The sequence below is a fragment of the Physcomitrium patens genome, chromosome 17 (assembly GCF_059467195.1).
Source record: "Physcomitrium patens ecotype Gransden chromosome 17, ASM5946719v1, whole genome shotgun sequence".
Lineage (NCBI taxonomy): Eukaryota > Viridiplantae > Streptophyta > Bryopsida > Funariales > Funariaceae > Physcomitrium > Physcomitrium patens.
In genome coordinates, this window is record NC_143426.1 from 12,143,246 (window position 1) to 12,170,004 (window position 26,759).

The window sequence follows — 26,759 nt, forward strand, 5'->3', positions numbered from 1 at the left end:
TTCCATTGAAGTTTGTCTTTATAAGTCAAACGTATAAGTAGAGCTGCAACTTAAGAGAAGTTCTTCATGAAGATCTGATAGTAGTTGACAATTCTTAAAAAATATTGGACATGTCTTATCATTTTGGAAATCTTCTAATTTATAATAGTTTGAATTTTCTTTAAATTCATCATAAGTACATCATTTGAAATAATATATTCTAAGTCAATTTAAGTAATATAAAATACATACTTTTCTATCTTGGTATAGAATCTTCTACATCTTAATTTTTGTAACACACAATAAACATGAAGTTTATATATTTTTTTATATTTTTAAAATAGTTTAAAATACTATATAAATAATAAACAATAAATTCATATAGAAACTTTTGAAAGATATCATTCATTAGATGTTGAAAAGGTGATGGTGCATTTGTAAGTTTAACATGCATGACATTATATTCAAAATGTCCATATCTAGTTCTAAATGTAGGCTTCCATTCATCTCTTTCTTTGATGTGTACCAAATTGTATGTCCCTTATATAGATCTTAGTTTGATTTAACTTTTGAAGAAGTTTAGATATCAAAGATAGTGGTGTTGTAGAAAGAAAGTTTTCCTTGAGAAAACATTGGGCTTTTGAGTGCTACTAATTGCTCTACTATCTTGTAACTTTAGAACATACATAACACTCTATAAACAAGATTTTTTCATAAATTTACTTGCCCTTCATGTTCATAATTCTTCTTTCATTAAACATTTATAAAATAAAAATATAAGAGAACCAAACTTCTTTGGAGAATCCTTATATTTCTCTTCTAAAAGAATTGCCATCTTTTTAAAACTCTAAATCTTACTCCAAATTCTAAATCCTAAATCCTACTCTCAAATTTTAAATTCTAAATTCTAATTCTTTTGTTTTCATTTCAATTTGTATAAAAAAAAAAGTTGGATTGAGGATTCTAAAAGATTGATGTCATATCACTTTAAGCCACTACGAACTTGTAGCTTCTTCTTTTTCAAAAGAAGCTATATATCAATTTATTAAGAAGAGAAACATATACAAGGCATGGGCATCACACATCATGCTTTTATTAAGGTAGATTCTTTGCTTCTGCCCATAAGCAATAAGTACCTTTGTCACCCAACATAATTCTCTAATACAAGCATTGTGGAATCAACTCACTGGATATCTTCAATAAATTATTTGAGATTTTTTAGAGAATATTCTTTTCTCTTTTCTTCCAATTTCTACCATGGAATTTTGAACTTAAAACCTCTTACGTACCATCCAAGTACTTTATCATTCATCCACCTCTATAAATTCTAAGCTACCACTTAATGATTAAAGTTTCAATTTTTCTTCTTATGAGCTTGTTGCTCAACCTCTACTCTTTTTTTAAATCTCTATTTTTTATAAATTAATTTTTTCTATTTATAAATCTATTAAAAATATTTCTAATAAATTTTATGTTAAATAGATATTACTATAATTAATTATCCTAAATTCTATTTTTTCTTTTTACAAACTTAATTTTTTATTTCTAATAATTACAACATTTCTTGTTAATAGGATTTACTTATATATATATATATATATATATATATATTATATTAAATATATATTTTTTAATCTTTATTCAAATATAATAATTAATTAATTATTTCTAATTTCTAATCATTTTTTAAATATTTTATTTAAAAAAAAAATACAAACTAAAAACTAATATATTTCATAGTTCATATCTAGTTTTTATATATTGTATATAAGTATGATACAACATTCACTCCCTCCAATCTTTCACATTATCCGATGTGTACTATTAATCTTCTTTATTTTCTTCAGATTTTGTCAATATTATCTTAAATTATTTATCTTCTTGATCCTCTTTTTTTTGTGCTTATAAAGAATCAATATTATCTTTTTTATTGAACCTTATATTTCTTTACTTAAAACCTTCATTGTCTTGCTTGCCACTAGATTTTTAATAATTATTCTATCATACTCACGCAATAAATAAGTAGCATTGTTATGGACCATAGTTACTACATAAGGTCCAAACTACTTCTTTGCAAACTTCTTTATTGTGCTATATTGATGGATCAAGCTACTATTATAAACTAAAATCCAATCTCTAATTCCAATGGATTTTGGTCTTAACTAGTGTATCTTATCAAATCTTTCTTTATTCTTCAATAAAGCTACTTTTAATCTCTTTGTTGCTGCTTCCAACTCTTTTGGTAGCCTCCCTAATTGTTAAATTATTTAAATAATATAAAATTAAAATTTAGTTTTTAATATCTAAATCTTATGTTTTTAATCTTGTTAATTTGTTATTATTACTGAATGTTACATGGATTATGCCATGTTAGCAAGATGCTATGCTGAATGACAATGCAAGGTATGCAACAAATTAGAATTTAATCTCTAAAATCTAAATCTTAGAATTTTTAACATTTTTATTTCATTTTTATTTTTGAAATTTTACATGAACTATGTCATGTCAAGATGTTAGGTGGACTACTAAGTTGGAGAAGATGCCACATAAGAGAAGGTTCATGCGGGTGCAAAATGGTTGCAGAATCGAGACTTCTACAGAGGTCATCCATCCCATTACTATTCTATTTCGTTTATTATCACAATGCAAAAGAATGTATGTACATTTGAATCCTGGAAACTGAACATCGAATCCTAAACCTTATGTTCTATATTCTAAGTTTTGAACCCTTAGCTTTGAGCTCTAAATTATGGACCCTAAACTTCATACCTTAAATCTTAATCGCCAATGCGCCTTTCAGCCAGTTGCCGACTGCTTGTCACCAAAAGGAGATTATTATCGAGATTTTCCTGGAACTAGCGGATTCTTCGCAGCTGTTGAAATACGTCATGCCGATGCACTGGCAGACAATGATAGAAATAGTGCCAAGGATGTGGAAAGACTGCTATGGTTGAGTGTGTGCAGTAGGTTCAAATAGTTCAGTCGGTAGCGTCTGCAAGCTGCTTTCCGACTTATGAACACTGTGACGTCGATGCGTAGACTGTGTCGGGGAGAAGTATTGTTGAGAGTATGAATCTTTCAGTGCTACATGGTGGTGATCAGAATGTTTTTATGTTTTACTGGGTTGACCCTGCGAAAATGGCTGAGTGCCGAAATAAGCAGATACTGAAAATGGGATGAACGCGGATTTTGGAATGATTCCATTGCACTGAAGAGGTATTGAACAGATGTCGTAGTCGACAAGTGCCAAGACTTTAACCGACTAATCTTGGAAAGAGTACGATCATGGGAACGCTCATACACTTCTGTTATGTGTGTGTGTGTGCTTGTGTGTTTGATGGGGCAAGATCTTTTTTTCTCTTTGTCGATTTCCCACTTGTTGGTCGGTTTCCCCGACTGCTTCAGGCCGACTGAATTCATTAGGTGCATTATGAGTATATATATACACATGTATATAGTCGCTTGAAGAAGCTTGAGTTGCAGATCCCTGATTTGAGGCCTTCTGAATCTAGGTCGACTTGGAGGAGGTTTCTTCAGCACCAACTGCGAGAACCAGGTTTTCACACCCTCGGCTCTCATCATGTCCACCACCCTGATCATCAACAAGACCAAGGACGTCCTGATGCTGAAGCTGAGGAGCCACAATTCTGACACCAAGATAGCCACTATCCAGAGGGATGGGCATCATGGTATGCTAGTGAAGGCCAATGAGACTTACCGCGAGTTTGTGTTGCAGGGAAATCATGGGGGATGCGGAAACGAGCAGCTCATTGTCACTTCAGACGAGTTGTATGACAACGAGAGCATCACTATCATTGAGAGTACTGACGGGAAGCTTTGTCTGCATCAAGTGGCGAGGGAGAGCCTGGATGATCCGGAGCGAAGACCACCTGCTCCTGCAGTTGAACCCACCTTATGGTTCGCCTGGATTAAGCGGCTGTGGTTGATGATTCTACCGTAGAAATACTTTAGTCTCATCACACAACACATGTGTGATGGGACTAGATAAAGTGTGTGGTGTAGAAGAACCTGCGATGCTGATCATGAAATTTGTGACTACCAAATACACGCGCCATTTACAATGGTTCTCGCATGCAAATCAGTAACGGATCAGTAGCGATAGAGTCCAAAAAGCATCTAACCCTCAAATTTCAAGGTTTTGGATTTCGTGAACATATATAATACTGGGTCGTCCTCATCTACTTGAGTGATGTGGACTGGTGTTGTTTTTTCCTACCACTCATGTAGGCTGATAGTTCCATGGCCTGAATCCGGACTTGCCAACTTCCACTTCTCTTATCGACTTTGATTAGAACCAGGAGGTGGTAACTTCTTCGAGTCTCGGTGAGCAGAAGTGAGAAAACTATCACAGTATATGATTAATGTGTGCAGGATTTCCGGCAGCTAGTTGTGCGAGTGAGAGAATGTTTGATGGGAGGAACAGACTGGTCTCTGATCAACGTTTCCTGGTGAGAATACTCACGGAGATTCATATTGAAAGGTATATTTGCAGGCAATAACTAATTACTATCTAAGCTGAAACACATAGTGATGGCTTTGTCTCGTTTGTTTCGTCAACAGCATTCGAACTTGCCCCCCCTGGGGCGTTGTCCACACATGAGGGTCCTTTGTTTCTGAAATAAATAAACATATAAAATACTTTTTGGACTGTGTGGAGTAGGAGATATGGTACATGTCAATATCATATGTAACATGCCAAATAGATGAGTGTCTTATATAGTAAGGACAATGGTATTTGTGTTTCCATTAAAGTGCCATCTATTTCTTTATACATCATTTTATTAGTAAGTTCATAGAATAAAATATTGTCAGTTTAAACCAAATCCTTCCTGATTTCTATATTGAATAAATGAAAAAGATATAAAGACATCCGACAACCAAGAGCCATATTCTATACATTTTGAATGTATCATGTATTTTTCCACTCTGTACATGTAGGGAGTAGGAGATATGATGATGACATGTGCCAAAATGTTTGGATTCAGTACATGTCAATATTCAAATATTTATAATATATTTAAAAATTGAAAAATATATATCTACAATAAAGATTTAGACCCCGCTGCCCCTGAAGAGATTTGGACCCCGCTGCCCCTGAAGAGATTTAGACCCCGCTGCCCCTGAAGAGATTTAGACCCCGCTGCCCCTGAAGAGATTTAGACCCCGCTGCCTCTGATCACCGCCGCGCGGGAACCTGCTGCACACTTTGGCTCACTCCTGCTCACTCTTGGGATCTGCTCTTGCCATGTCCTCCTCACTGCACCCGATCAATCGACTGCGCTGCGGCCACGTTACTCGCCGTTGTCGCCGTGTTTGCTGCCGCACACCACCTCCCTTACCTCCTGTGCTGTTTCCTCCATTTTTTCTCGCGAATTTTGACCATGGGATTTCTTTGGCTAATTCTCGCGTCTTTGCTGCTCGACTCCTCGTTTTTTTCTCATGTGTTGGAGTTAGGGTTCGATTTCTCATGGGTGGAGCTGTCAAGTTGAGGTCCTTGGGCCTGAAAGTGGTGCTTGTCGACGGTTCACAGTAATGGGAGCGCCTGGAGATTGCCGATGCTAACAACCTGTGCTATGATCACTGTGTTGCGATTTGCTGGGTTGCCTTGAAGGTTGGTCTTGGATGCACTGCGTGCTTGTAGTGCTCTGAAATTTTTGTCTGAAGGTGAGGGTGATTTGGATGAGAATGTTTCAGGGAGTTTTTTTTTGTTTATAATGTTTTGATTACGGTAAATAATGTGATATCGTGTTGACTTTTGTTCGTATCCGGTTTTTTTTAAAATATAATAATTATATTATTTGTTATGTGGAAGATACATGGGTGTGTTGAGTAAGATGAATCGACTAGTACCAAAGTCATAGGGTTGCGGTTCTTAATGAAAGAGTTCGTAGACAATACACGAGGGTAGTTATGTTTTGAGCTTGTCGTTCGAGTTGCTGTGAGGACCCTTCATCTTTTTTACCCGTTTCACTTCATATGTTTAGTTTGGTCTTCGTTGATGAATTAGCTTTCACTTATGTCCCAGCATTAAGGTAAGAAATGTGTCATTTTTTTAATTTCTAATTTTTTCTGTTTGCAAGCAGTTGAAGCTGCAGGTTAATGCTGGTGGTTGAGTTGTTGAATTGGAAGTGGTCTCTTCCATGTTGATGCAGGTCATACAGATCATTTGCTGCCAATCTTTGGCAATGTGGCTGTTTTAGACTTCGCTGTAGTGAGAATGACGTCCTTGTAAAGTTCTGGAACGGGTAGATGATCCGGAACCCTGTGCGATGGAGGCACCTATTGTTGGTGGGAACACTGGAGGCTTACCACTTTCAGGACAGGCAGCAAGAAGGGAGTGGAGAAAAGTATCTGAGATGTCTAATGGCCACGGAAGAATAGTAGCAAATGGACCTGGAAACCAATCAAGAACTCATCATTCTGGTCGGCCACGGTCAGGAAATGTAGGTCTAAGGCGAACCAACCAGAATGGGAGGATGTTTCACCCTCGCAGTAGCGAGCATTCAAGTGATTCCGATCATCAAGGTGGCGATGACAGTGGAGGGCAGTTACGGGGTGACCCTCTATCTCTACAGGAAATGGCCAATCTGAACATTGGACAACAAGGTGCACTACATGAGGAGGTTCGTTATTTTGTTCTGAGAACCTTCCACGAGAACAGAAAGAATTGGCTTGAGTGTATCGCCTCTGGCCACTGTGTTCTGAGGTTGTGGTTTGATCAGTCTTAGTATTCTATGGATGTTTTGAACAATCAATAGGAATCACGTGCATGGAACTTTACGATTTGTAAGTCAGTGACGTAAACAATCAAATGCATTTTGTTTTATTTTTTAATTTATTTTACTTTATTTTATTTTTGTCTTTACTTTAGTTCTTATAGTTTCAGTTTTTGGGGGAGACGTCTCGATCTACATAACATTTATTATCCCCGTAACTCTTATTTTTGGTTAAGTTCATGGATCAATCTGGGTACGAATCGTGGGGGCATGTTTGATGGTTTCGTACGATATTGAAAAGTCATACCATAAAAAGTGACCTTGCGCCGACTTCTGAAGTAGTTTTTATTTATTTATTTGCTTTAGTTTGCTCTCCCTCATCCCCTCCGTTTAATTTATTACTTTGGTTTGCATTTGAAGTTCAATTTGTACACGTGACATTCTACTACATTTAAGTAGGTGCAAGCTGTTTATGTAGCATGGAAAATTTGGTAGATTTTCCATGGTACATGGGTATTTGATAGGTTATGGTTGATTTAAAAGTTTGTCGTTGGATTCAATTGAATGGATGATAGCTTCGATAATTGATGGTCCCAGATTGCCATTTCATGTGCTTCGATGTGTTTCACTTACTTTTGCAGTTGCATCGGGAGCAACAAAGTGAGCACGCTTCTATGAAAATTATACCGATGGGACCAGGATTTAGTGCAATAGACAATCCTGAGGATGGTCTAGAGCAGCAACTGCTTGATGTTTCTAGGAAAAGAGAACAATTACAGCAAGCAGAGTTGGAGCTGAGGGCACAGTTTATTGCACGATCAGAGGTGCACCGCATGCAGAAAAACTATGAAGAGCAGTTCAAGCAACACGCTGAAATTGTTGCAAGTCTTCAGGTAGCATTGAATGAATATCGTTTCTCAGTAAAGGCCCATGTTCCCACGTATCAACGCTGCGTGCTGTCAACTTGAAGTGACTGATTTTTTCATAATTGATTGTTTGTTGCTTTCAGTAGATGCCCTTCACGCACGCACCCTAGTAGTTGTGAAGTTTTGCTAACATGAACGACTATTGTGGGTTCAATTACTTGGATATGGCAGTTTGTTTTCAATTGCGAGTATGTGACCACGAGTGAAGTTAGGATGTGATGCATTTTATTAATTGAAGAGTGCTCTTTGGAGCAAATGTGGATCTTTCCTTATCCTTACTTTCATGTCTAATACTGGATGTACTTACTGATCTTTTTGAGTTAACTGCAGAATGAAATTCACGATAGAGACCAAAGAATGCATTGTCTAGATCAGAATCTGGAAGAACGCGAGCAAGAACTTAGAGCCAATCAAATTCAAGCTAATGAAGCAGTGAGCCCGTTCTCCCATACCAAGAACGTAGAGCACGCGCAGAGATTTCATAAGTTGCATATTACCAAATGCACCTTTCGCAATCGATGTTTTCCATGGGATGTATGAACTTGGACACGCCTCATATCATGGAACATGTGAAATTAATCTTCAATGTGATGCCATTTCTAGTATTCCAGATTGCAAGGGCACGACATTGTAGTCATTAAAGGTACTTCGCAGCCTGGATTGATTCACTGTTGGCTGACCTTCAGCAGGTCTGGGCAAAGGATGGCCTTTTACGGGAGCAGACCAACGAGCTTGCTTCCTTGCGGTACGATAATCAACATTCTGTGAAAGCGTGGCACATGAAGTCCTTGGACTGTTAAACGACTAGTTGATTGATTTCCGTTCAACGACCTAAGTAATTCTTCTAACAGCTCTACCTCACACTGTATTTTATCCAAGCAGTCGAGAGCGAGATACTACTCTAGCAGAACAGAAAGCAGCACTGGCGCAACTTGAGGCTGGGAGGTCAGACTATGCCGCACAAGTCGAGCATCTCAAGGAGCAGTTGCATGAGAAAGTACGACGTAGACAGGAAGTTGAAGAACAGGTAACCGTGATTTTTTTTAGATAGTGAATATCAAAGTTACCAAATTCAGCTGCATGTTTCTGGATATTTCTCTATGTTATATCAAGGGACTGTGCGATCCCATCCCCCCCCCTCTTAAAAAAAATTAATTTAATCTCTCTCTCTCTCTCTCTCTCTCTCTCTCTCTCTCTCTCTCTCTCTCTCTCTCTCTCTCTCTCTCTCTCTCTCTCTCTCTCTCTCTCTCTCTCTCTCCCTCTCTCTCTCTCTCTCTCTCTCTCTCTCTCTCTCATGTCTGCTCTTGGTTCTTGGCTGGATTCTTGCAGAATCATGCGACACAAGAACTGCTCTTGTTTAAAGATGGTCAGCTGCAGGATGCACAGGCTTGGATGGCTAGAGCCCAGGAGCTTGACGCTTATCATGTCAATGCTAATCAGACTCTGCAAGCAGAGCTTCGTGATCGCAGCGAACAATTGAATCAAGTCTGGATGGGGTACCAGAGGCAGGTATATACTCTTGAAGGGTATACAAGCTGTGTGAAGGATATCGCTCACTCGTTTTATTTGAAGCATGTTCACCGGAGATTTAACCTTTAAGTTCGCTGCAACTTCGAATTTTATATGTTGTAGCATGTTTTTTCATGACATTTTTGTGACTCATTTTGTACAGCATATTGTGGGAGCTGTTAAGTGTTCACCTTGTGTTTGAGTTCATGTATCAATATGCAGTATTTCTCTACCTGGCTAAATGCCAACCATTATATTTTTCAGCTTACAGACATGGAGAGATTTCATGCTCAAGTGGTCCAGCGGCTGCAAACTGAGCTTAATGAGGCCAGAGAGCAAGCTCAAATGTTGCAAGGCTCTGGCCAAGAACGTCTAGGGACAAGAGAAGAACGACAGCTTCATGTTGGAAATCACACAGATATTCAGCGTGAGGGGAATGAAGAGTCTTTAGGTAAAGCTACGATGAAAAACAGCGCTGGAGTGGTACGCGGAAACCCAATCCTTGTGACCCATGGAAATGTGGAGGCAGCCGTACCTGTGTACATCCCACTGGACAATTCCATCAAGGTGAGTGAATGAACACTTAAAATTTGAACTCACTCTTACGCCTTGCTTGCTCGAAAGGTTTCATTCGGTGAACAAGGACTATCTTAATATCTTTTAGTATCCATGTAGAGGCTGAAATGAAACCTCCGTGTTGTGTTGTTAATGTTGGATGTCATTGGCTTACTTCATTTGAAATGACAAGAATATTTCAAAAATATTCCTGATTGTTTAGAGCAATGCTTTTTGGACAAACGTTTAGTTTGGAGATCAACCTTTGCAGAAGTAAAGAGCACATTAATTCATTCAATCGGACCTGCAAGGGTTGTACCTGGAATCAGGCACGTTAATACCATGATGAGAGTAGCGTAGAGTGTTGTGATTTTGTTGCACTCTCATATTCACAAGGATATGTATAAATTTCAACAAGATCGTATTCCGGCGTCCCAGTCTAGCGCAGTGGGTCACCTACTTGATTAGATTTCACCTTGTAATTTCTCACTAAGGAGTACTTTCACTTCACATATACTGAAACTAAAATTGTAATTATGCAGGGAGATCATGCCACTGGGCTCCCAGTTGTGCAATTTCCTGCTGTGATAGGCATAACTCCAGTAATGTCCTCTAGTGGAGTACCCATGATGCAGCAGTTTAGTCTCCAGCAGCAACCTGTGACTCCCGCTTCCTGGGCCTCACCCGGTCTTCAATCTTCCCACACTCAGCTACATGTGCATCCTAATTTATTATCCACGCCACTTCATCCCTCTGCTCACCAACAGGTCTGCATCATGTAATCAAAAAAGTTTGCATTTTCCTCATGAGTCGTGATTTTTCGGTTTGGTACACTTTAAAATTATTTCATATGAGTTGTGAACTGCCCGATATACCATTTTGACTTTTCATATTCTTAGGATGGTATTTCTGTTTCACCAGATATACGAAAATTTAATACGTTTTCCAGCTTGTATTTACTCAAGATCAAGTATCGAGAGTCTCTAGAGATCTCCGACGTTCCTCAAACGGTTCTGTATTCTTGTTACGAATTTAATACGTACTAAGAACATTTATTGACACAAAAGCTTGTGAACTACCTGGTTTGCAAAAAGCTCACTGCTTTAAAAAAGACCTTTATATTCTGTAGTTTTAAAGAATTTTCTCTCTTGCAGGTTGGGAATGCCCATCATCAGAATGCTCAGCTGCAACAACAAACAACCCAATTACCACACCTGAGCCTTCCTTCTTCATTATTGCCAAACCAGAACATGCAATCCAGTCAGCCTCAGCATCAAGTGTTGGACCGTGAAGACAGTCGTCAGCACGGTGGAATTTTGCTGTCTCAATTATCCTTGAAGGCTCAAGCTCCCTCGACACCTGTGCAACCCACTGTGCAGACAGGTCAGCAAGAAAGCTTAGTGATCGACTCTGTGCAGCCTTTAAGTGAAGGTCTGAAACTTCCACACTCCTCCCAAGACCAGCAGCAAGTGGAGATTCCCATGCAACATCATAGGAACAATAATGTACAGCCCGAACGTTAGGTTTGTCCAGAAGTTTGGACGTAGAGCTGCATCTTTGTGGTCTAACTTTGTGAAGGATCGTCATTTTTAGCAACAGTTCCTTCTTGAACGGTATATGGTGCTGCCGGATAAACTAAATTTGGTTAAATAGGATTTTCTTTGCGCGCTTTGGTGTCAGTTGCCAATATGGTTCAAACTGCTGTGATGTTTCACCTGATCATGGCAATGCAACTATTGATTGGTCTTTTTTTGATGTCCTTCGTGTGCACACCTTTCTATGCGGTCTATATCTCATTCAAGCATAAATTGCAGAGGCAAGAGCAGCAACAACACCCTCAAAGTCATCAAAGTGTGCAAGAGCAGCATTCAAAGCCATTCTCAAAGCAAGATCCCGTGCAGGAGCATGAGACGCGACAACTGCAGCATCAACAAGGCATTTCTAGTTCCATGCATCACCTCTCCCAACCTACAGCACCAATGGCAGAAGAAAATTTAGTCCAACATAAGCCGTCACCGAGGAAGTCCATCATGGCGAAGCAAGAACCAAGACAGCCTGTGACAAATCAATCTAATTCTCAACAGGGTGCCCCAGAACCGATAAAGAACCCTGAGCCAGTTCTTCTGGATGAGAGATCGTTGCTTGCTTGTTTAATGCGTGCAGTACCTGCTGAAGCTAATGCCAAGATTAGTATGAAATCTACAGTAAGTGTTTCTATAACTAATGAAAGTTTCCATGCGGGATTTGGATTTGTTTGATTTTATGGTATGAGCTCGAGGAAAGCTCTGTGAAGATTTTCTATGTCATGTTAATGTTGTACTTTCCGGAGTGCCTCCTTGTTTGTATAGTGAACGTTTTCTCTTGATTTATATTAAAATAGATGATGGCTGAACTGCAGTACCTAGAGAATTAGTGTCGGAGCATCTCCACTTCTGAGCTATATTCCCACATGTGAATGAACTATTTCGGACTGTTTTGTGAACCGATCTACACCATTCTAGGAACAGTGTTTAACATAGGAGCATTCACTGTAGCATGTCCAATCATCACAGGGAATCTGCACGTCAAAGCATCCCAGGTAATCTGTAGCAGCATTGTAGTACATCTGTGAGGATTGTGAACTCGGTAACAGGTTTCTTAATTTGACGGACTGGGTCACCAGTATCTAGCACTGATTGTGTTTTGTTCTTCGTACAGTTGCCAGACCGACTTGGCAAAATGCTTGCCCCTCTTCATTGGCAGTCGTACAGGAAGCAGTATGGTCGCCTTGATGAGTTTGTGAGCTTACATAAAGAGGTATTGCTTGTTGGCTCTATATATTGATGATATTTTCATTTTTGAAGAATTTTCTGCGAACAATGAAACATTTGATAGTGGTTTCCGCTGAATTTGAACAAGTTCTTATATTGCAGGAGATTATTGTTACAGTTTTGCTTCAAATCACCATGAAAGTTATCTGGTTGTCATCCGCGTTTACTGTACTGTGCAGCACTTTGTTATTGAGGGTGATTACATCTATTTGAGTGAAGGAGTTCATGACAAGGTTTCCGCTACAACGGCTGTTGCGAAAGGTGCTGCGGGTGCTGCTGCCGCCAGTCCGGTAGGCTTAGACCGTCTTCCTAGTGTAGCAGTTACTTCAGTGGCTCAAGCTTCTCAATTGCAGAGGGGAAATCCTACGAAAGGTTTTAGTAAAGATGTTAGGCCACAGCCTCTACGGGACGAATCAATTATACACACTCAAGGTTCGATTTCGCCCCATCAACCAAAATCAAACACCCAGGACAACTCTACATCTCTTCTTTCTAGAAATAGTGTGGGAAATGGGGTAGCTTCATCGAATAATTTAGGGGAATTGGATGGCGCTAATAGCACCTCAGTTGGAGAGTTTAGTTCCAATAATCTGTCTGTTAGGAACAATTCTGGTGGAATGGATAACGGAGAAGCTAACAGCTTTGGTAATTCAAGAGCTGGTGGTGGCTATCATGGAAGTAGACATCAGAACAGGTGTGCAACCCCTGTTATTCTTATCCAATGCCATGAGTGTTGAGAGATATCGCAGTATGTGACTTCTTTGATTTTGATGTGGTCTAATTTAATTCGATGGCTACTGCCTAATCAGATTGTTGTTGATTTTCTTTTTGGATCTCAAAGAAGATGTAAGATGTCAGTTTTGTTTGCTGCAGTCGGATTTCTTATAATGGATCAGGTCAATATAGGAAACAAGATAATCACCACAGATCCCAGATTCAAGATTTGCCCACATCAACCCCTACACAATAAGGTAGCTTAATTTCAAGTATTTGTATTATTAATAACTTGATCGTTTGCAGCATGTCTACTGGAGTGGTGTACTTGGAACCAAGTCGCGTTTTTTAATCATGTTTTAATTTCACACAGCAGAATGTTTCCTTTGGTTCTTTTTGAGTGGTGTCCCATAGCAGTGGTCTTTGTGACTAACTACGTGCACATGGAAACTGCATTTTATAAACTTTAATGGTCTTCAGAACTAAGTGGTTCTGATTTATCAAATCCTGATTTGTCATTCGCGTTGCCAGATATGAAAAAAAACTGGTTATCCAGATGTTTTATCTCGATTATCGCCATTACTAAAACTGTCCGCTATGATTATGCAGGGTTGAAGCTGGCTACTGAAGCCTTTGTGTTGAGATTTGTGAAGACTCTCATAATGAAATAGAAAAAGCTCTCTCCGAAGCCCGACATGCTCCAACACTTTCTTTTTTGGTCTCGACATCTGACTCATTGTGCTAGAACGTCTGCTTTGTTTAGCAGGAAGTAAGCTGGATATTGATGAGGAAGTCAAAGTACAGCTTCATTTTCTGATGCCCAAAGCTTAATCCGGTTTCATGCCTCTGGTTCCAGGTCTGACAGCCTTGTTGTGTACCCCTGGGGTATTTTTATTTATAGGTATAATTGTTTTATTTGGAATAGATGTAGTGCAATAAACTTATTTTCTGAAGATTCTTAGAGGATTCCGCCTTAAATGAAGTTGGGTCCGTCCTTGGATGAAAATTTCGAGATCCATATGTTGTTTTTGTACTTATGTGCTATTTATTTTCCTTCTCTTATGTCGAGTGTTGTGATTTTTTCAAATTTTGCTGTAATACTTCTCAATAATGTGTTAAGGATCTTAAACTTTGCTTGGAATTAGGTTCGCGTTCCATTATTCTAGTCCTGCTCGCTCAAATGTAGCTCTGGATTTTCCTGTTCTTTCTGAGCACAAATAAGAAGAACCATATTCCGAACTCCCAAATTGCTCCGAGACTAGGACCCTGATTTTTGTGCTCAGATGCCAAGATCGACTGTTTATGTGCTGAAATCAGGAAATGAGCCTCCATGTCACTGGGTCTTCGACCCCACTTCCTCCGAATCGCTAATAACGACAATTTGTTTTGCCGCGCCCATTCAATACTATTTCTTTTTGTGCAACATGGCTTACCCTTGGATCCTCTCGCTCTGATCGCCTGGTAATTCTCATCGTGCACATTGTCCTGTGAACGTAAGTTATATTTGATTGGGGCTGCAGCAGATAAAGCTCTGCAGCTCGGAAGGACTCCTTGTCGCAATGCCGCCGAACCGCATACAAATCGGACCCCACAGCCTGCAACGCATTGATAGATTTTGTCTCGTTGACCAGAATCTGCCAATTTGGGCCGAGCCGTGATGTCCGCCGATCAGCAACAGCATTCATCCTTGCCAGGATGACTGCTCTGCGTTAGAGTAGGCGCCCTCCGCAGCGCGCCGTTCTGTGATCCAGCCATTCTTCTATCTTGACTCAGTCAGTCTCTTTGCCTCTGGGACCACCAGAGCATTCCACCAGCACTGATTCCGCTCCATTGTCAAGGCCGCATCAGCTATAGTGTTATTTAGCCCGCTTTTCTCCATGGATCTGCTAGACTTCTGGTAGTGGAGAAGCAAGTGGTGATTGATAGCTGTCTCTAATTGTTTTTCAAGGTCCACTACTGAGCTCGAGTTTCCATCGCAGCTTGAGCTGGCTGCTTCAAATGAACAGGGGCAGGTCATCTGGATAACTCAGCCAGTGCAGTAGAGCTTGTATTCCCTGGCATCGATTTGTGTTCGTGAAGGTACTGGAGCTCATTGCAAAACTGTATACGATCCTTTCAACTTGAACAGCATTCGAAAGCTTGTGGCTATTGCTCAGAGGATGGTATACAGTTTCGCTGTGGAACTCCAGTCCCTACATGGTGTGCGAGTCATGCGCCGCGAGGAAAAGGAAGGTTAACCATGCACCAATGCAAAGGATATCTAATGGGTATTCATACTCCCCTCTCTTTTCCGGCTAATGTCTTGTGTGTGCGGCATACGCGTCTCGATCTTCTGTACACAGGATAAGGAAGCTTCTCAATGTTCTTCACATCTCCCTCAAAAGTTAATGCGTATCATCCCTCAGACTCGAATTCCCCAACATTAGTGATGTCAGAGTTGGTCTGGTGTAGTGTCCTCGCGATAGAATCGCCTGGATGTCTCAGTCCAAAGTGGACTTCTCAATGGAGAATAGTGACTAACGTCATATTCCCACGTGCAGTAACGTCCTGTCCGCCTTGGACATAATTCTTTATTTTTTATGTGCATCTGGACTGGACTTGGTGCGCATGTTTCTGCGAAGTGGTGAACTATACTCGAACCATCTTTCCTGAAACGCTTTTTCTATTACATTGGAGCTATGGGTTGTCTGCTTGTCTTGGAACTGCCACTTGCACGTCCAGAGGTTTCAGATGTATCCTCACCGAAAACATTTCTGAAGGATTTTATTTTTTGATGTAAATATATGAGTACTACTTCTAAGCATTGTTAAAGTCTGACTGTTCATGAACTGATGTGCCATAGCGTTCTGGTGCGGCTGATAAGAACTCACAAGCTCAAATCTACTGCCTCCATTCTATGCTCTTGGCTGGAACCGTTGTTTGTAGAAGTCAGTTTTGATATTGTCAAACCCAAAGCTGTGGTGAAGTACTTGGCAGTAAATGGCCATCTCCCAAAATATGCTGATAACAAATACATCAAAACTCTTCTCTACGTTTCTCTAACTACATCATAAACTCTCCTCCAATTCAGATTGCTCATAATAAGTTGCATCCACAAATTAAGTAACGTTACGCTCGATCATGTTCAGTAATTAAAAGAAGGAAAAAAAAAAAAAAAAAAAAAAAAAAAAATCAATACTCACTACTACAGACACAACTGAGGAAGGAGAATCCACGCCAAATGAAGAATAAAACCAACTAACTGGGACGTAATCTGCTGCTCCAAATTCCCGATTAAAACTTAGACAACGGCACTGTCTCCCTCAAATTTTGCACGTAACTGCCATTTGCAATGGCAAAGAGGATGTTAGGGTTTGCCGTTGGAGTGTTTGTACATGTACTGGCCTAGAATCTGCCGCTGATCGGTGCACAGCCACGATCCAACTCCTTCGATGCGCCAAACGGGTACTTGCTAGACATGGGTACAAACAGGAACTGAATGACCGGCCAGGTGGAGCCGAAATCAAGCCGGTTCTCGCTCGTCATGAAACGCCGCTTGCACGACGCAATTGGACATGAGGACACAGCTCCCCCATCTCCCAAACCGGCGCGCCTGCAACAATGGCGTCAATTTCTGCATCGAGGGGGGATGACTTCTTCCAAAAGACAACCATCGTTCCGATTCGACCACAGCTACAGTTCGCCGAAGTCGGAACCGACGTTGACGAACGCTGTCGTTGCACTCAACGGACACATCGCGAAAGCCGTCGACGATCGTCGTCGTCGTCGTCGTCGTCGGAATCTTCTCATTATAATGCACTCATCTTAAACGTATCTTTTTACTTTTATTTTTTACATAATAATATTATTATGTATTTATTACTAGTTTCAGTACTTCTAATTATTATTTTTCTTTCAACATTGTAGAATTTTCACTGTAAAACAGACATCATTTTGTTTAAAATTGGATGTCATCTTCCGCTTGTATGGCAGCATTTCTGTGCCATCGTTCATATCTTAAAGTTTAAACAGAACATCATGTTTGCTCGAAACAACCCAGTGATTGATAATGATGATTTTAATATATTTTTGGAGCATTATAGAAATATGTTCTTTTTATACATGATGGTTTACACGATACTGTTAGATAATGTATGCTCCAGCGCTTATCAGTAATTTAATGCTCATTATTTGCAATTTAAATAGTGGATCGAATATTAAATAAATTAGTTATTTTCAATGGCTGACTAGATTTTTTTACCTCTGCTGATTTTGGTATTTAAAACCATATTTGGTTGAAAATTAAAACGCATTTCAAATTTTGTGAAATTTTATCTCTGTTTTGTACAATGAATATTATTATAGCTATAAAATCAGATTTCTTGAAAACAATAATGAAATGTTTTTGTAATAGTCAAGTACATTTGCATAATTTAATTTATATTGAATTACATCCTTAATATATATATATATATATATAAATAATCATATCCATCAAAAAAACTATACCATTTAATATGCGTTTTAGATTTTACACACACACACGTATTTACATTAAATTCATGTCAAACCTTTGTCTCTATTCATTGGTTGTTATTAAATATATCATAAGATTTTAACTTTTTAATGTTACACATTATTCTGTTTTAGAATGAGTACTTAATCTTTTTGACAAAAGATTATCGAACCAACAAACATCATATCCAATTAATTTCAATATAATTTATCCAAAATAACACAAGTATTTAATTCTATATTAGATATATTTTAAACAACTCACTTAAATGTTTGTAGTAGACTTTAAGAATACAATCCAATAAATAACATAATTTTTTATTTAAAATGTTGTCATCCAAAAACACTAAATTCAATGCAAATTTATAAGAAAGTACACTGCTAAGGTACAATTAACTTCTCTACCATAGATATAGTTGATGTTGTAAAAATATTTCGTAACCTTGTGTTTGCCTATCTAAATTTAAATATTCTGTACAATACAATTAAAATCAGTTTTAAGAAATGGGACACTTTACAAAATAAAAATAAAAATAGTAATGTGCATATGAAAAATAACAATAATAACAATCATAACACCGTCATAGCACAAAATTGGTTCATAATAAATTAACATATAATAAACAGTCCACACAAGAGTTTGTGATTATTTATTTATTCATTTTTATTCATATTGATTTCTTGTACCAATTTTTAAAATATATAAATCAGTACCAAGCTTATAATCTTTCATAAATAAATTCATTGCTAATCATGATAAGAGTGACCTGCTATCTTACCTGTGCTACAGATAACTAGTCTCAAAATTATATTGGGTATACACTATTCAATTTTCAATTGAAATACTTGGTCCATTAATTATTGAGAATTACATATTAAATTATTCATAGTTTAAAACATCACTTGCTATGGATAATCATTGCAGCCAAACATAATATTATTTTATGTTATTTCAAATAATTATGTGTGATTAGCATCGGTTTTACTTATGTAAAAAATAAATTTCAAACTAACCTTTGGGAAACCAGATTAGTTTTTTTAAACCAGTTTGTGAAAGATACTAATCTTTGGCAAAAACTATGATTTTAATTTGACTTCGATTGAAGATGTTTTGTGGGGTCATGTAAATTTTGAGTATTCAATTGGGTTTGTTCAAATTTTCATAAATATATCAAAATACAATACTTTAAATCCCATCCTCAAGTAAATACAAAAATAAAATAATCATTAACTTTCGAATTATACTTGATATTTATGAAATTGAAGGCTTTTATATTTGCATATACATGCAAAAGCCCCGACTGATCTTTGTAAGCAGTGATTAAATATAATATGATTGTTGTTGATTAAGATTATTTCAACTAAATTATGTAACAATGTGTTGCATTTGTACCAGAGACAATTATTCAAATCCCAATACTATGTAGTCATTAAGTTAAATTGAAATTTTCTACTTGTTAAATGTTTATTTGGATTGTAGCAGCTGAATTTCAAAAGCAAATCTAAAAATATTACCACTAGTTTAATTCAAATATCACAATAAAAAAAAATACCATTTCGTGTTCTATATTTTGGCACTAGTATTGAAACTCTTTAGCATTTGTATTTTATAAAACATTAGTTACAAAGCCTTGTACATTCTTCAAGTTTACATTATATTGTTCACAACATCACTACAAACAATGTTACAAAAAAATCTTATCCAATCACAAGAAAAAAGTCACGTGCATGACTTGTGTGCAAACCATGCAAAATCAAACAATTTTCTTTCTATTGTAAGTTTGATAGAATAAAGGTTATAATATTGCCAGTTGTTCTTGGTTCACTATGAAGTTGTTGAAAAGGTGAGGGCAATGTAACACGTATATTATGCATAATTTTTTTCTTCTGAAAATTAAATTTCACACACACGATAGCATATCAAATTTCAATGCTTTACCTAGTTTAATTACTCACTGTCATCAATGTTGAAGTTTTTGAAATAATAAAAAATTGCTTTAAATGACTTGATGCATGAATTTTCATGAATTATTATGTAACTTTCACAATAATTTGGATTCAATATAATGGTTTAAATTTTTCGCTGGGTTCTTTTTTTTCGTTTCTCTTCATGTTTATTTAATTATAATTTGCAATCATAGATTTGAGTTCGGTTTTCTAGGTTTCAAAATAATGTGACTGTGCTTAAATTTTCTGACTGTCTTACTACTCGTAATTGATGGTTAAATAAACCCATTGTTTGCAATGACAATCTTCCATTCAGTAATAAATTCCACATTCATTACAAAACAAAGTATTCAAGGAAATAATTTACTAGCAGTAAAGACTAAAAAATTAAAATAAATGGAAAACATTTATATTATTAATTTGTAAGTAACAGTTGTCTCTAAAGACTGATTAATTTCAACAACTGCTACTGTTCTTTTATGTGTAACATAAGTCAGTGTACATTGCAGAAGTTTTAAACAGCGTCATCAATCTAAAGATCTCATTTTTAAAACATAAATCTACGCAATAAAATCTTTGATAAATACTGCGACTATAACGTATCATAAATAATCTCTTTGGATAGTCAAAAAATAAATAACAATATTCTGATAACCTCCCAGAGAAAACGGGCACCCAAATTAAGAAGGAAAACGTAAAAGTAAAAGTAAAAGGCGGGTAACAGATGCGTCCACCGGGCGCGGGAAGAGCCGAAGAGCGGGTGCCGGGTGAAGGGGTCGCCATGGACGGAGGCGCTTCGTTCGTCCGTCCATCGATTCGTTCGTTCGCTTGGGCCTTCATTCGTTTCGTTCGTTCGTCTGTCTTTCGGGCTGTGTGTGTGTGTATGGGGGTCGGGTCGTGATCCTTCGTGACTGTGTGAGTGTGAGTGAGTGTGTGCACCTTGCCTCGCAGGATTCCAGTGGCGCTGGTGGTGGTGCTTTGTTGCGGAGCCATTACCATTACTACCCCCCACTCTCCCCTCGCCGCTGCCATGTGAGGCGTAGTCTCCTGCTGGGGCGACGTTCCAGGCCATCCCCTCCTCTTTCGCAGTAGTGCGACACTCTTGCAGTGAGTGAGTGAGTGAGTGAGGGAGGGAGATCACCACCCACACCCCCTGCCAGGTTGGGCGTCTTAAGCTCCTTGGGGTGTGTGTGTGTGTGTGTCTATGTGGGCGCGAGTGTTGCTTCTCTTGTAGAAGCTTAGTAGCGTTGTCTTGTAGCGGTTCCGTATCGAATTTGTCTTCGCCCTGGCGCGCAAGTAGCAGGATACTCCTTGGTTATTTATTTATTTTTATTTATTTTTTGATTTTTGACATAGTTCGCAAGAGTTTCGAGGGCGATACGATATAAGTGCCTTTGGGTGGCATGGCTGTGCTGTACTTAGACGGGGGTAGATGTGCCTGGTTAGGTGGTGAGGATCGCACCGCGTTCAGGTGTTGTGTCTCTGACCCAGAGCTGAGTCTATAATGCTGAAGATGTTGGGTTTTGGCGGATCGAAGGGTGGTTGGGCGAGTTTCGGAGTTGTAGTAGGGTGTATCAGTGATGTGGGTGCCTGTTCGACCTCTCAAGTCATTTGCTGAAGGAGCCCATGCGTGTAGGTGATGTGTGAGAGACAAGCGTAAGAGCGGTCACTTATTGATCGCGTCCCGCGTGGGGTCAGCTGGGATATGGACTGTGGAAGCTGTTCTCGAGTGGTTTTCTGAGGGTAGGGTGGCATGGTCTAGGTGGTGATGGTGGTTTTTATCTATTAATCTTTCAAGTGTCAGTTTTTCTCGGGTGGGCGGTAGGGTGAGTCAGTGAGTGAGTGGGCATGGAGGTCGCATTCTCTTTTCTCCATGGAGATGCTAGCATGGCTTGTGGCGTGTGGATATCGAATGAAAGGAGCGCTTGCGTGACGTAATGATTAGTACATGTGAGAGTGGGTGAAGAGTGAGTCGGTGCACACAACAGGATATAGGGTTTTCAACCTGCCAGGTGTGTTCCGTGAGTTGGCTTAGCATGGAGCTTACGCATGTAATGGTGGCAGGTATGTACAAGAACCAGCTTCAAGAGCTTGCTCAGAGGAGCTGCATTAATCTGCCTGCTTATGCTTGCATCAGAGAGGGTCCCGACCATGCACCGCGGTTCAAGGCGACGGTGAGCTTCAATGGGGAGATTTTCGAGAGCCCTAATTACTGCAATACGCTGCGGCAGGCAGAGCATGCCGCGGCTGAAGTGGCTCTCAACACCCTGTCGAGGCGAGGCCCGTCGCAGTCGTTGGCAGCACGCATCCTCGTGAGTTGCTCAGTCATTCTAGTTAATCTGCAGTTAAGCCATTGCTGTTTGTGAGATTGCGACTTTGAGCAGCTGGGTGTAGGTTGAGTGCTTAGTTGGCTGACGTGTTCCTTGCATGGAATGCAGGATGAGACGGGTGTGTGCAAGAACTTGCTACAGGAAACCGCTCAAAGAGCTGGCGTCTCTCTTCCTGTGTACAGCACCACTCGATCCGGTCCAGGACATCTACCCGTGTTTACATGTACAGTGGAGTTAGCGAAAATGACTTTCAGCGGGGAAGCTGCAAAGACAAAGAAGCAAGCGGAGAAGAATGCGGCAATGGCTGCATGGTCTGCTCTCAAGCAATGTAAGTTGCTCTTCTACAGCACGCTTCTCTTGCATTCTAGCTTTATGGGGAGCAAGGGGTATTGGGAGCATGCTGCTTCTGGTTGACGGCAGTATTATTAGAGCATGTATTCGAATTTTTCAGGCAACTGCATACGAGACCGATGTTTTAAATGGTTTCCGAGATTTAAATTCATTTTTTTACGTTTTTTTTACGTTTTTTTTTTTTTTTTTTTTTTTTTTTGTGTGTGGCGGGGTCGTGTCCCGGGGACAATTTATTAACTTAGTCTACACCGCCAGCATAAATTATGTGTTCGAAATGCGCACTGTCTAAAAGGTTACTTTGTGTTCGTACACTTCTGTGTTCTCAGTTGCGAACCAAGGGAGAAGTGTGTCACTGGCGACAGATGCAGAAGTCAGTGAGGAGCAGGAGCAGAATACGATCGCTAAAGCTTTGGCTCAGCATTTTGGCAAAGAGGCGCAGCAATTGCCTCAGAGTGTTCAGAATCCGTCCTGCAGCGTGATGCCTATTAGGTTGAGATCTTTGTCGTTGAGGGACAATTTGCAGCCTGGGTCACCTCGCCTGAACCAAAGTCACTCAGGAACCTGGACACCCGATCTATCAACGGAGCAGCAGCAGCAGCGGCACATGCGCAATCACGGCCATCCAAGCGTGGGCTCTGTTCCACCTCCTGCTTACCGCACTGTTGGTCCATCGCGGGTAGGTTCGTCGGTCACGATCCGGGATGTTTCGGCCATGCGAGATGCTATGATGGCGAAGAAAATGGTTGAAAGAGCAATGGGGGCCAATTTTGTTGGGCGACACAGCCTCGTGAATCTTCAGTCGGTGCCTTCGATGCGTAGGGATAGGCACGAGGTGGCTGTGCCATATGACGTTCATCAGCGGGATGAGGATGAATGGCTAAGAGGGGACACTTCGAAGGCCAGTAGAGATGTCGATAACCGGAGCGATTCTCTGGAGAAGGAGCATGGAGCGTCTGCGGTTCACGGGTCGTACAATCCCATGTCTTGGTCAGGAACTGGTGGACCCAACTGGTGGAATACCATGCACCGACCCGCAATGTCAAGTGCGTCTAGGAAGACAGCTATGCCAGTAGTGTTACGCCCAGCAGTAATGGTGTGTGCGGCACCGCCGCGTCGTCCAGAACCTGATGGTGCAGAGAATGAGGATGAAGCGGCATCACGCCAGGTGCTTAGTCAACGGAGCTTGTGAAAAAACTTGGTTAAGCGGCTGAGTAATTGGATATGAAACAGATGTGTAGGTCAGTCCAAGTGACGTACCATCTCTCTGGATGGATCGTCCACCTGCTGCTGCATTGCGGTGGATATTCCATCCTTTGAGATGGGATCCCCTGTATGCATATATTCACATATTTTTATATAGCTAGATATCACATATAAACTTACGGAATGTGTGTTGTCTTTGTTGAGAGCATGTCCCTACCCATGGGAGTGGTTATGTGAGGGTCAGGGTCCATTGCATGGATTTCTGGCACCAGATTTTGTTCGATTGATTTTTTGAATAAGCGCCCCCTATATTTGCCTGCTCTTGTGGAAGAGACAATTAATGCTGATCGAGGTTTCATGGTGAAGCTAGGTTATTCTGGTGGTGACGAGGGAGAGAATATTGATGTGACGCGTTATGTCTGGATGGTTGAGATTGGGCTCGACATGTTGGGCGAAAATGTCGAAGCTTTTAAATGCAGTAGAACATTTACAGGCCCTGCTTGGGGTGAGTGCCCGGGTTTAGCAGGCGGAGCGGAATCAAGAGGCTCAGGGTGAGTAATTTTACCGCAAGAAGAATAAACTTTTGTTCCCTGGTGAAGATCGAGATAATCATGGTACATTGTTTGTGTTAACGAATGTCAGCATCATCTCAAAGGACGCACTACTCTCCACAGTTGGTGCTGCGTGATGGATTTGTCGCTCAGTGCAGGTAACGTTGTGGGATCATGACTCGCTCTCCATGTTTAGCCCAACCGTGGCACATCAGCCAGAGCTCAGAGGGGTACACCTTTCAAAAAACCGATCGCTAGAACGCGCCACGAACAGCGAGTGGATGAAACGAGACCGCCATCTACCACACACACCCTTCAATAATTGCTTCATAGTTCCGATCTGACATATCAGGTGGGTTAAGTGCCAGGAGATTAATGCTGGCAGTTGTGCCATCCACATCACTCGTACCAGAGACGTCCCGCTTGTGATATATAATTGCTCGCTCGCTTCTTGAGCCTGCGACTGCGTTGTGGGCCGTCAACGTTCCCATTCCCACCCCTTTATGTGGCTTTATGGTGATAGATCTTCACTCCGACTCGTGCTGTACATCTGCACACGGATCAGAGTTTGTGATGGAAACCTTAGTGCAGCTTGCAATGTACCAGAGTGCTACTGTATTGCAAGCTGTTAGTCCATACGAACCCAAGAGCTTGTTATACACTCCCACATTCGGAGCTGAACAAGCAGATTCAGTAGCAGTTTCAGAGGCACCATGTGTTTCTCAATCTGCTGCTTGGCTTCCTGTTGAGGCAATGCTGTGGGTTTTAGGGCCATTTTTTTTAATGCTCGTTCCATGTGTGTGTACAGCACTCAGTTGATATTGAGGGTGTGTGCTCTGGTTTCTCTCCTGCTTTTGGTAATACTCTTGCTTTTGAGACAGTTCCTCTGAAACTCATATTTGTCTTATTAGTTTTGAGTATATCTTTCTTAAATTTCATGCGCACTCTTGTTCATACTCCTCTGTTTACGGGTAGCTGGACGTTAACTATGAGTTGACTATAAGAATGATAAAAAAACTAAATGCCTTAGAGGAAGAAAAGACACAAAACGGTTTGCTTTTAATGTAAAAAAAACCCTAAACTACATTGTTCAAAACTGAGTGTTTTATGTACAGTTAATACAGTTTGATTAAGGAAACACACGTTAAAGTTGTACAAGAATTAATATTTTGGAGATGGGTAAGTAAAGAAAGAAACTTATGCATATCGGTTTTTTGCATGAAAAAACTGAACGGAAAAGATTGTGCGGTAAAAATCAAGAATAATTTACATAAAAATATCTAATTTTTTTAATTCGTAGCATACAACCTACCATGCTAAGTATAAACTCTATAAAAATAAGAAATCAGGTTTAAGTATATTTTAAATAACAGTAAAATGAATACATACATATATATATATATATATATATATACTTGACGATTATTTTAAAGCATAAAATACAGATAAGAATTCATAAAATAACATGGAATAATTAGCATTGATATCTTCAAATATAAAAAAAGATAAAATTAATGTTCAGAAATTAATCTCATTACCTTGATCAAGAAACAAAAAAAATTATAATGATAATATTAACTACTAATCTCCAATCCAATTGAAACATTTTTGTTTAGTAATTTTTAATTTCTCCACTCTTCCTTAAATTTCATACGTTCATTAAATGTACTTACAAAACTGTAGTGTATGACAATACAATACTGTATAATAACAGGTAAATTGTTTAAGGATACGTAATTTTTGGGAGAATTTAAAATATATTTTAATTAATAAATTTTTGAAAAGAAGATGAAGAAGAAGACTTTTATTTCATTTTTTATTTTTTTTATTTTATTTTTTTTCAAAACTCAAAAACTCTTCTAGCAAAGATAGTGTAATATAAAACTATTTACCTTATTCTTTCACTTGCTTCTTTTAAACGTTTTGATTTGATATCTAATAAAAATATCTTTGATTGATTTATAAAGATTTTAAAATAAATATATATTATTCCAAATCAATAAACAAAGAAAAAAAAATCTAGCATCTGATGTCCACTTTTTTACATTAATAAAGATCATAAAATATTACAGTTTTTTTAGATTAAAAAAAAAAAGTATATAAAAAATAGATTTCAGTCTTCTATACAAAATATACTTCCAATAGCAAAAAGACTTTATTTTATGCTTTGAAAAACTTGATGTTACTTATTTTTAATAAACAGATTACAAAAAATAAATGTATAAAAAATTAGTGAAATATACTTTTTATATGATCAATAACCTTATAATATCCTAGTAAAATCTATTGGTAATAACTAAATTACAAGACCAAAACTAAAAACATATCATAAAAGGATTTTGCTAATGCCACCACAATTTTTGCCACTATTGCCCTGTCTTCCTACTTGATCAGCACAAGTTATTAGATTTTTTTACCCTAATTTTAAATTTTATTCATAATATTTAAATATTTAATATTTTTTAATTAAATTGAAAGTGACTTTTACTTGAACTAAACTAAATCATATACTAATTAGAATAAGTTTATACTAAAATTAAAAAACATATATTTTTATATTTATAAAACTAAAAATATATAAATCGGAATAAAAAAATATAAAAAATTATTTGAGATATTTATATTTTTTTATTTAACATTAATAAATGGTAGA

General features: G+C 38.8%; 2 protein-coding genes across 19 annotated transcripts; both read left to right on the forward strand.

The window, feature by feature from the left end:
- The first annotated feature begins 5,013 nt into the window (after window positions 1-5,013).
- LOC112293987 (uncharacterized) lies at window positions 5,014-14,246 on the forward strand. Of its 8 annotated transcripts, none has more exons than XR_016497973.1 (15): window positions 5,016-5,664; window positions 6,153-6,623; window positions 7,358-7,609; window positions 7,973-8,176; window positions 8,332-8,387; window positions 8,525-8,669; window positions 8,972-9,151; window positions 9,416-9,718; window positions 10,249-10,473; window positions 10,861-11,211; window positions 11,521-11,910; window positions 12,404-12,502; window positions 12,696-13,210; window positions 13,413-13,487; window positions 13,840-14,246. XR_016497973.1 is itself a non-coding variant. In XM_024544021.3 (15 exons), exons 2-14 carry the CDS (start codon window positions 6,270-6,272, stop codon window positions 13,484-13,486), a joined length of 3,171 nt encoding a protein of 1,056 aa, XP_024399789.1. In that variant the 5' UTR covers window positions 5,016-5,664; window positions 6,153-6,269; the 3' UTR covers window position 13,487; window positions 13,840-14,246. The 8 variants fall into 8 exon arrangements, 6 of the variants coding, with proteins under 6 accessions (XP_024399789.1, XP_090099912.1, XP_090099911.1 ...); XM_024544021.3 differs by having other exon boundaries at window positions 13,390-13,487; XM_090243785.1 differs by having other exon boundaries at window positions 5,017-5,664; window positions 13,423-13,487.
- Window positions 14,247-20,574: 6,328 nt separating this feature from the next.
- Window positions 20,575-25,050, forward strand: LOC112294550 (uncharacterized). 11 transcript variants are annotated; one of them, XM_024545123.3, is made up of 5 exons: window positions 20,575-20,703; window positions 21,736-21,983; window positions 22,110-22,329; window positions 22,679-23,517; window positions 23,922-24,153. In XM_024545123.3, exons 2-5 carry the CDS (start codon window positions 21,738-21,740, stop codon window positions 24,108-24,110), a joined length of 1,494 nt encoding a protein of 497 aa, XP_024400891.1. In that variant the 5' UTR covers window positions 20,575-20,703; window positions 21,736-21,737; the 3' UTR covers window positions 24,111-24,153. The 11 variants fall into 11 exon arrangements, 9 of the variants coding, with proteins under 9 accessions (XP_024400891.1, XP_024400889.1, XP_090099914.1 ...); XM_024545121.3 differs by having other exon boundaries at window positions 20,587-20,831; XM_090243787.1 differs by having other exon boundaries at window positions 20,593-21,414; window positions 23,926-24,153.
- The last annotated feature ends 1,709 nt before the right edge of the window (window positions 25,051-26,759 follow it).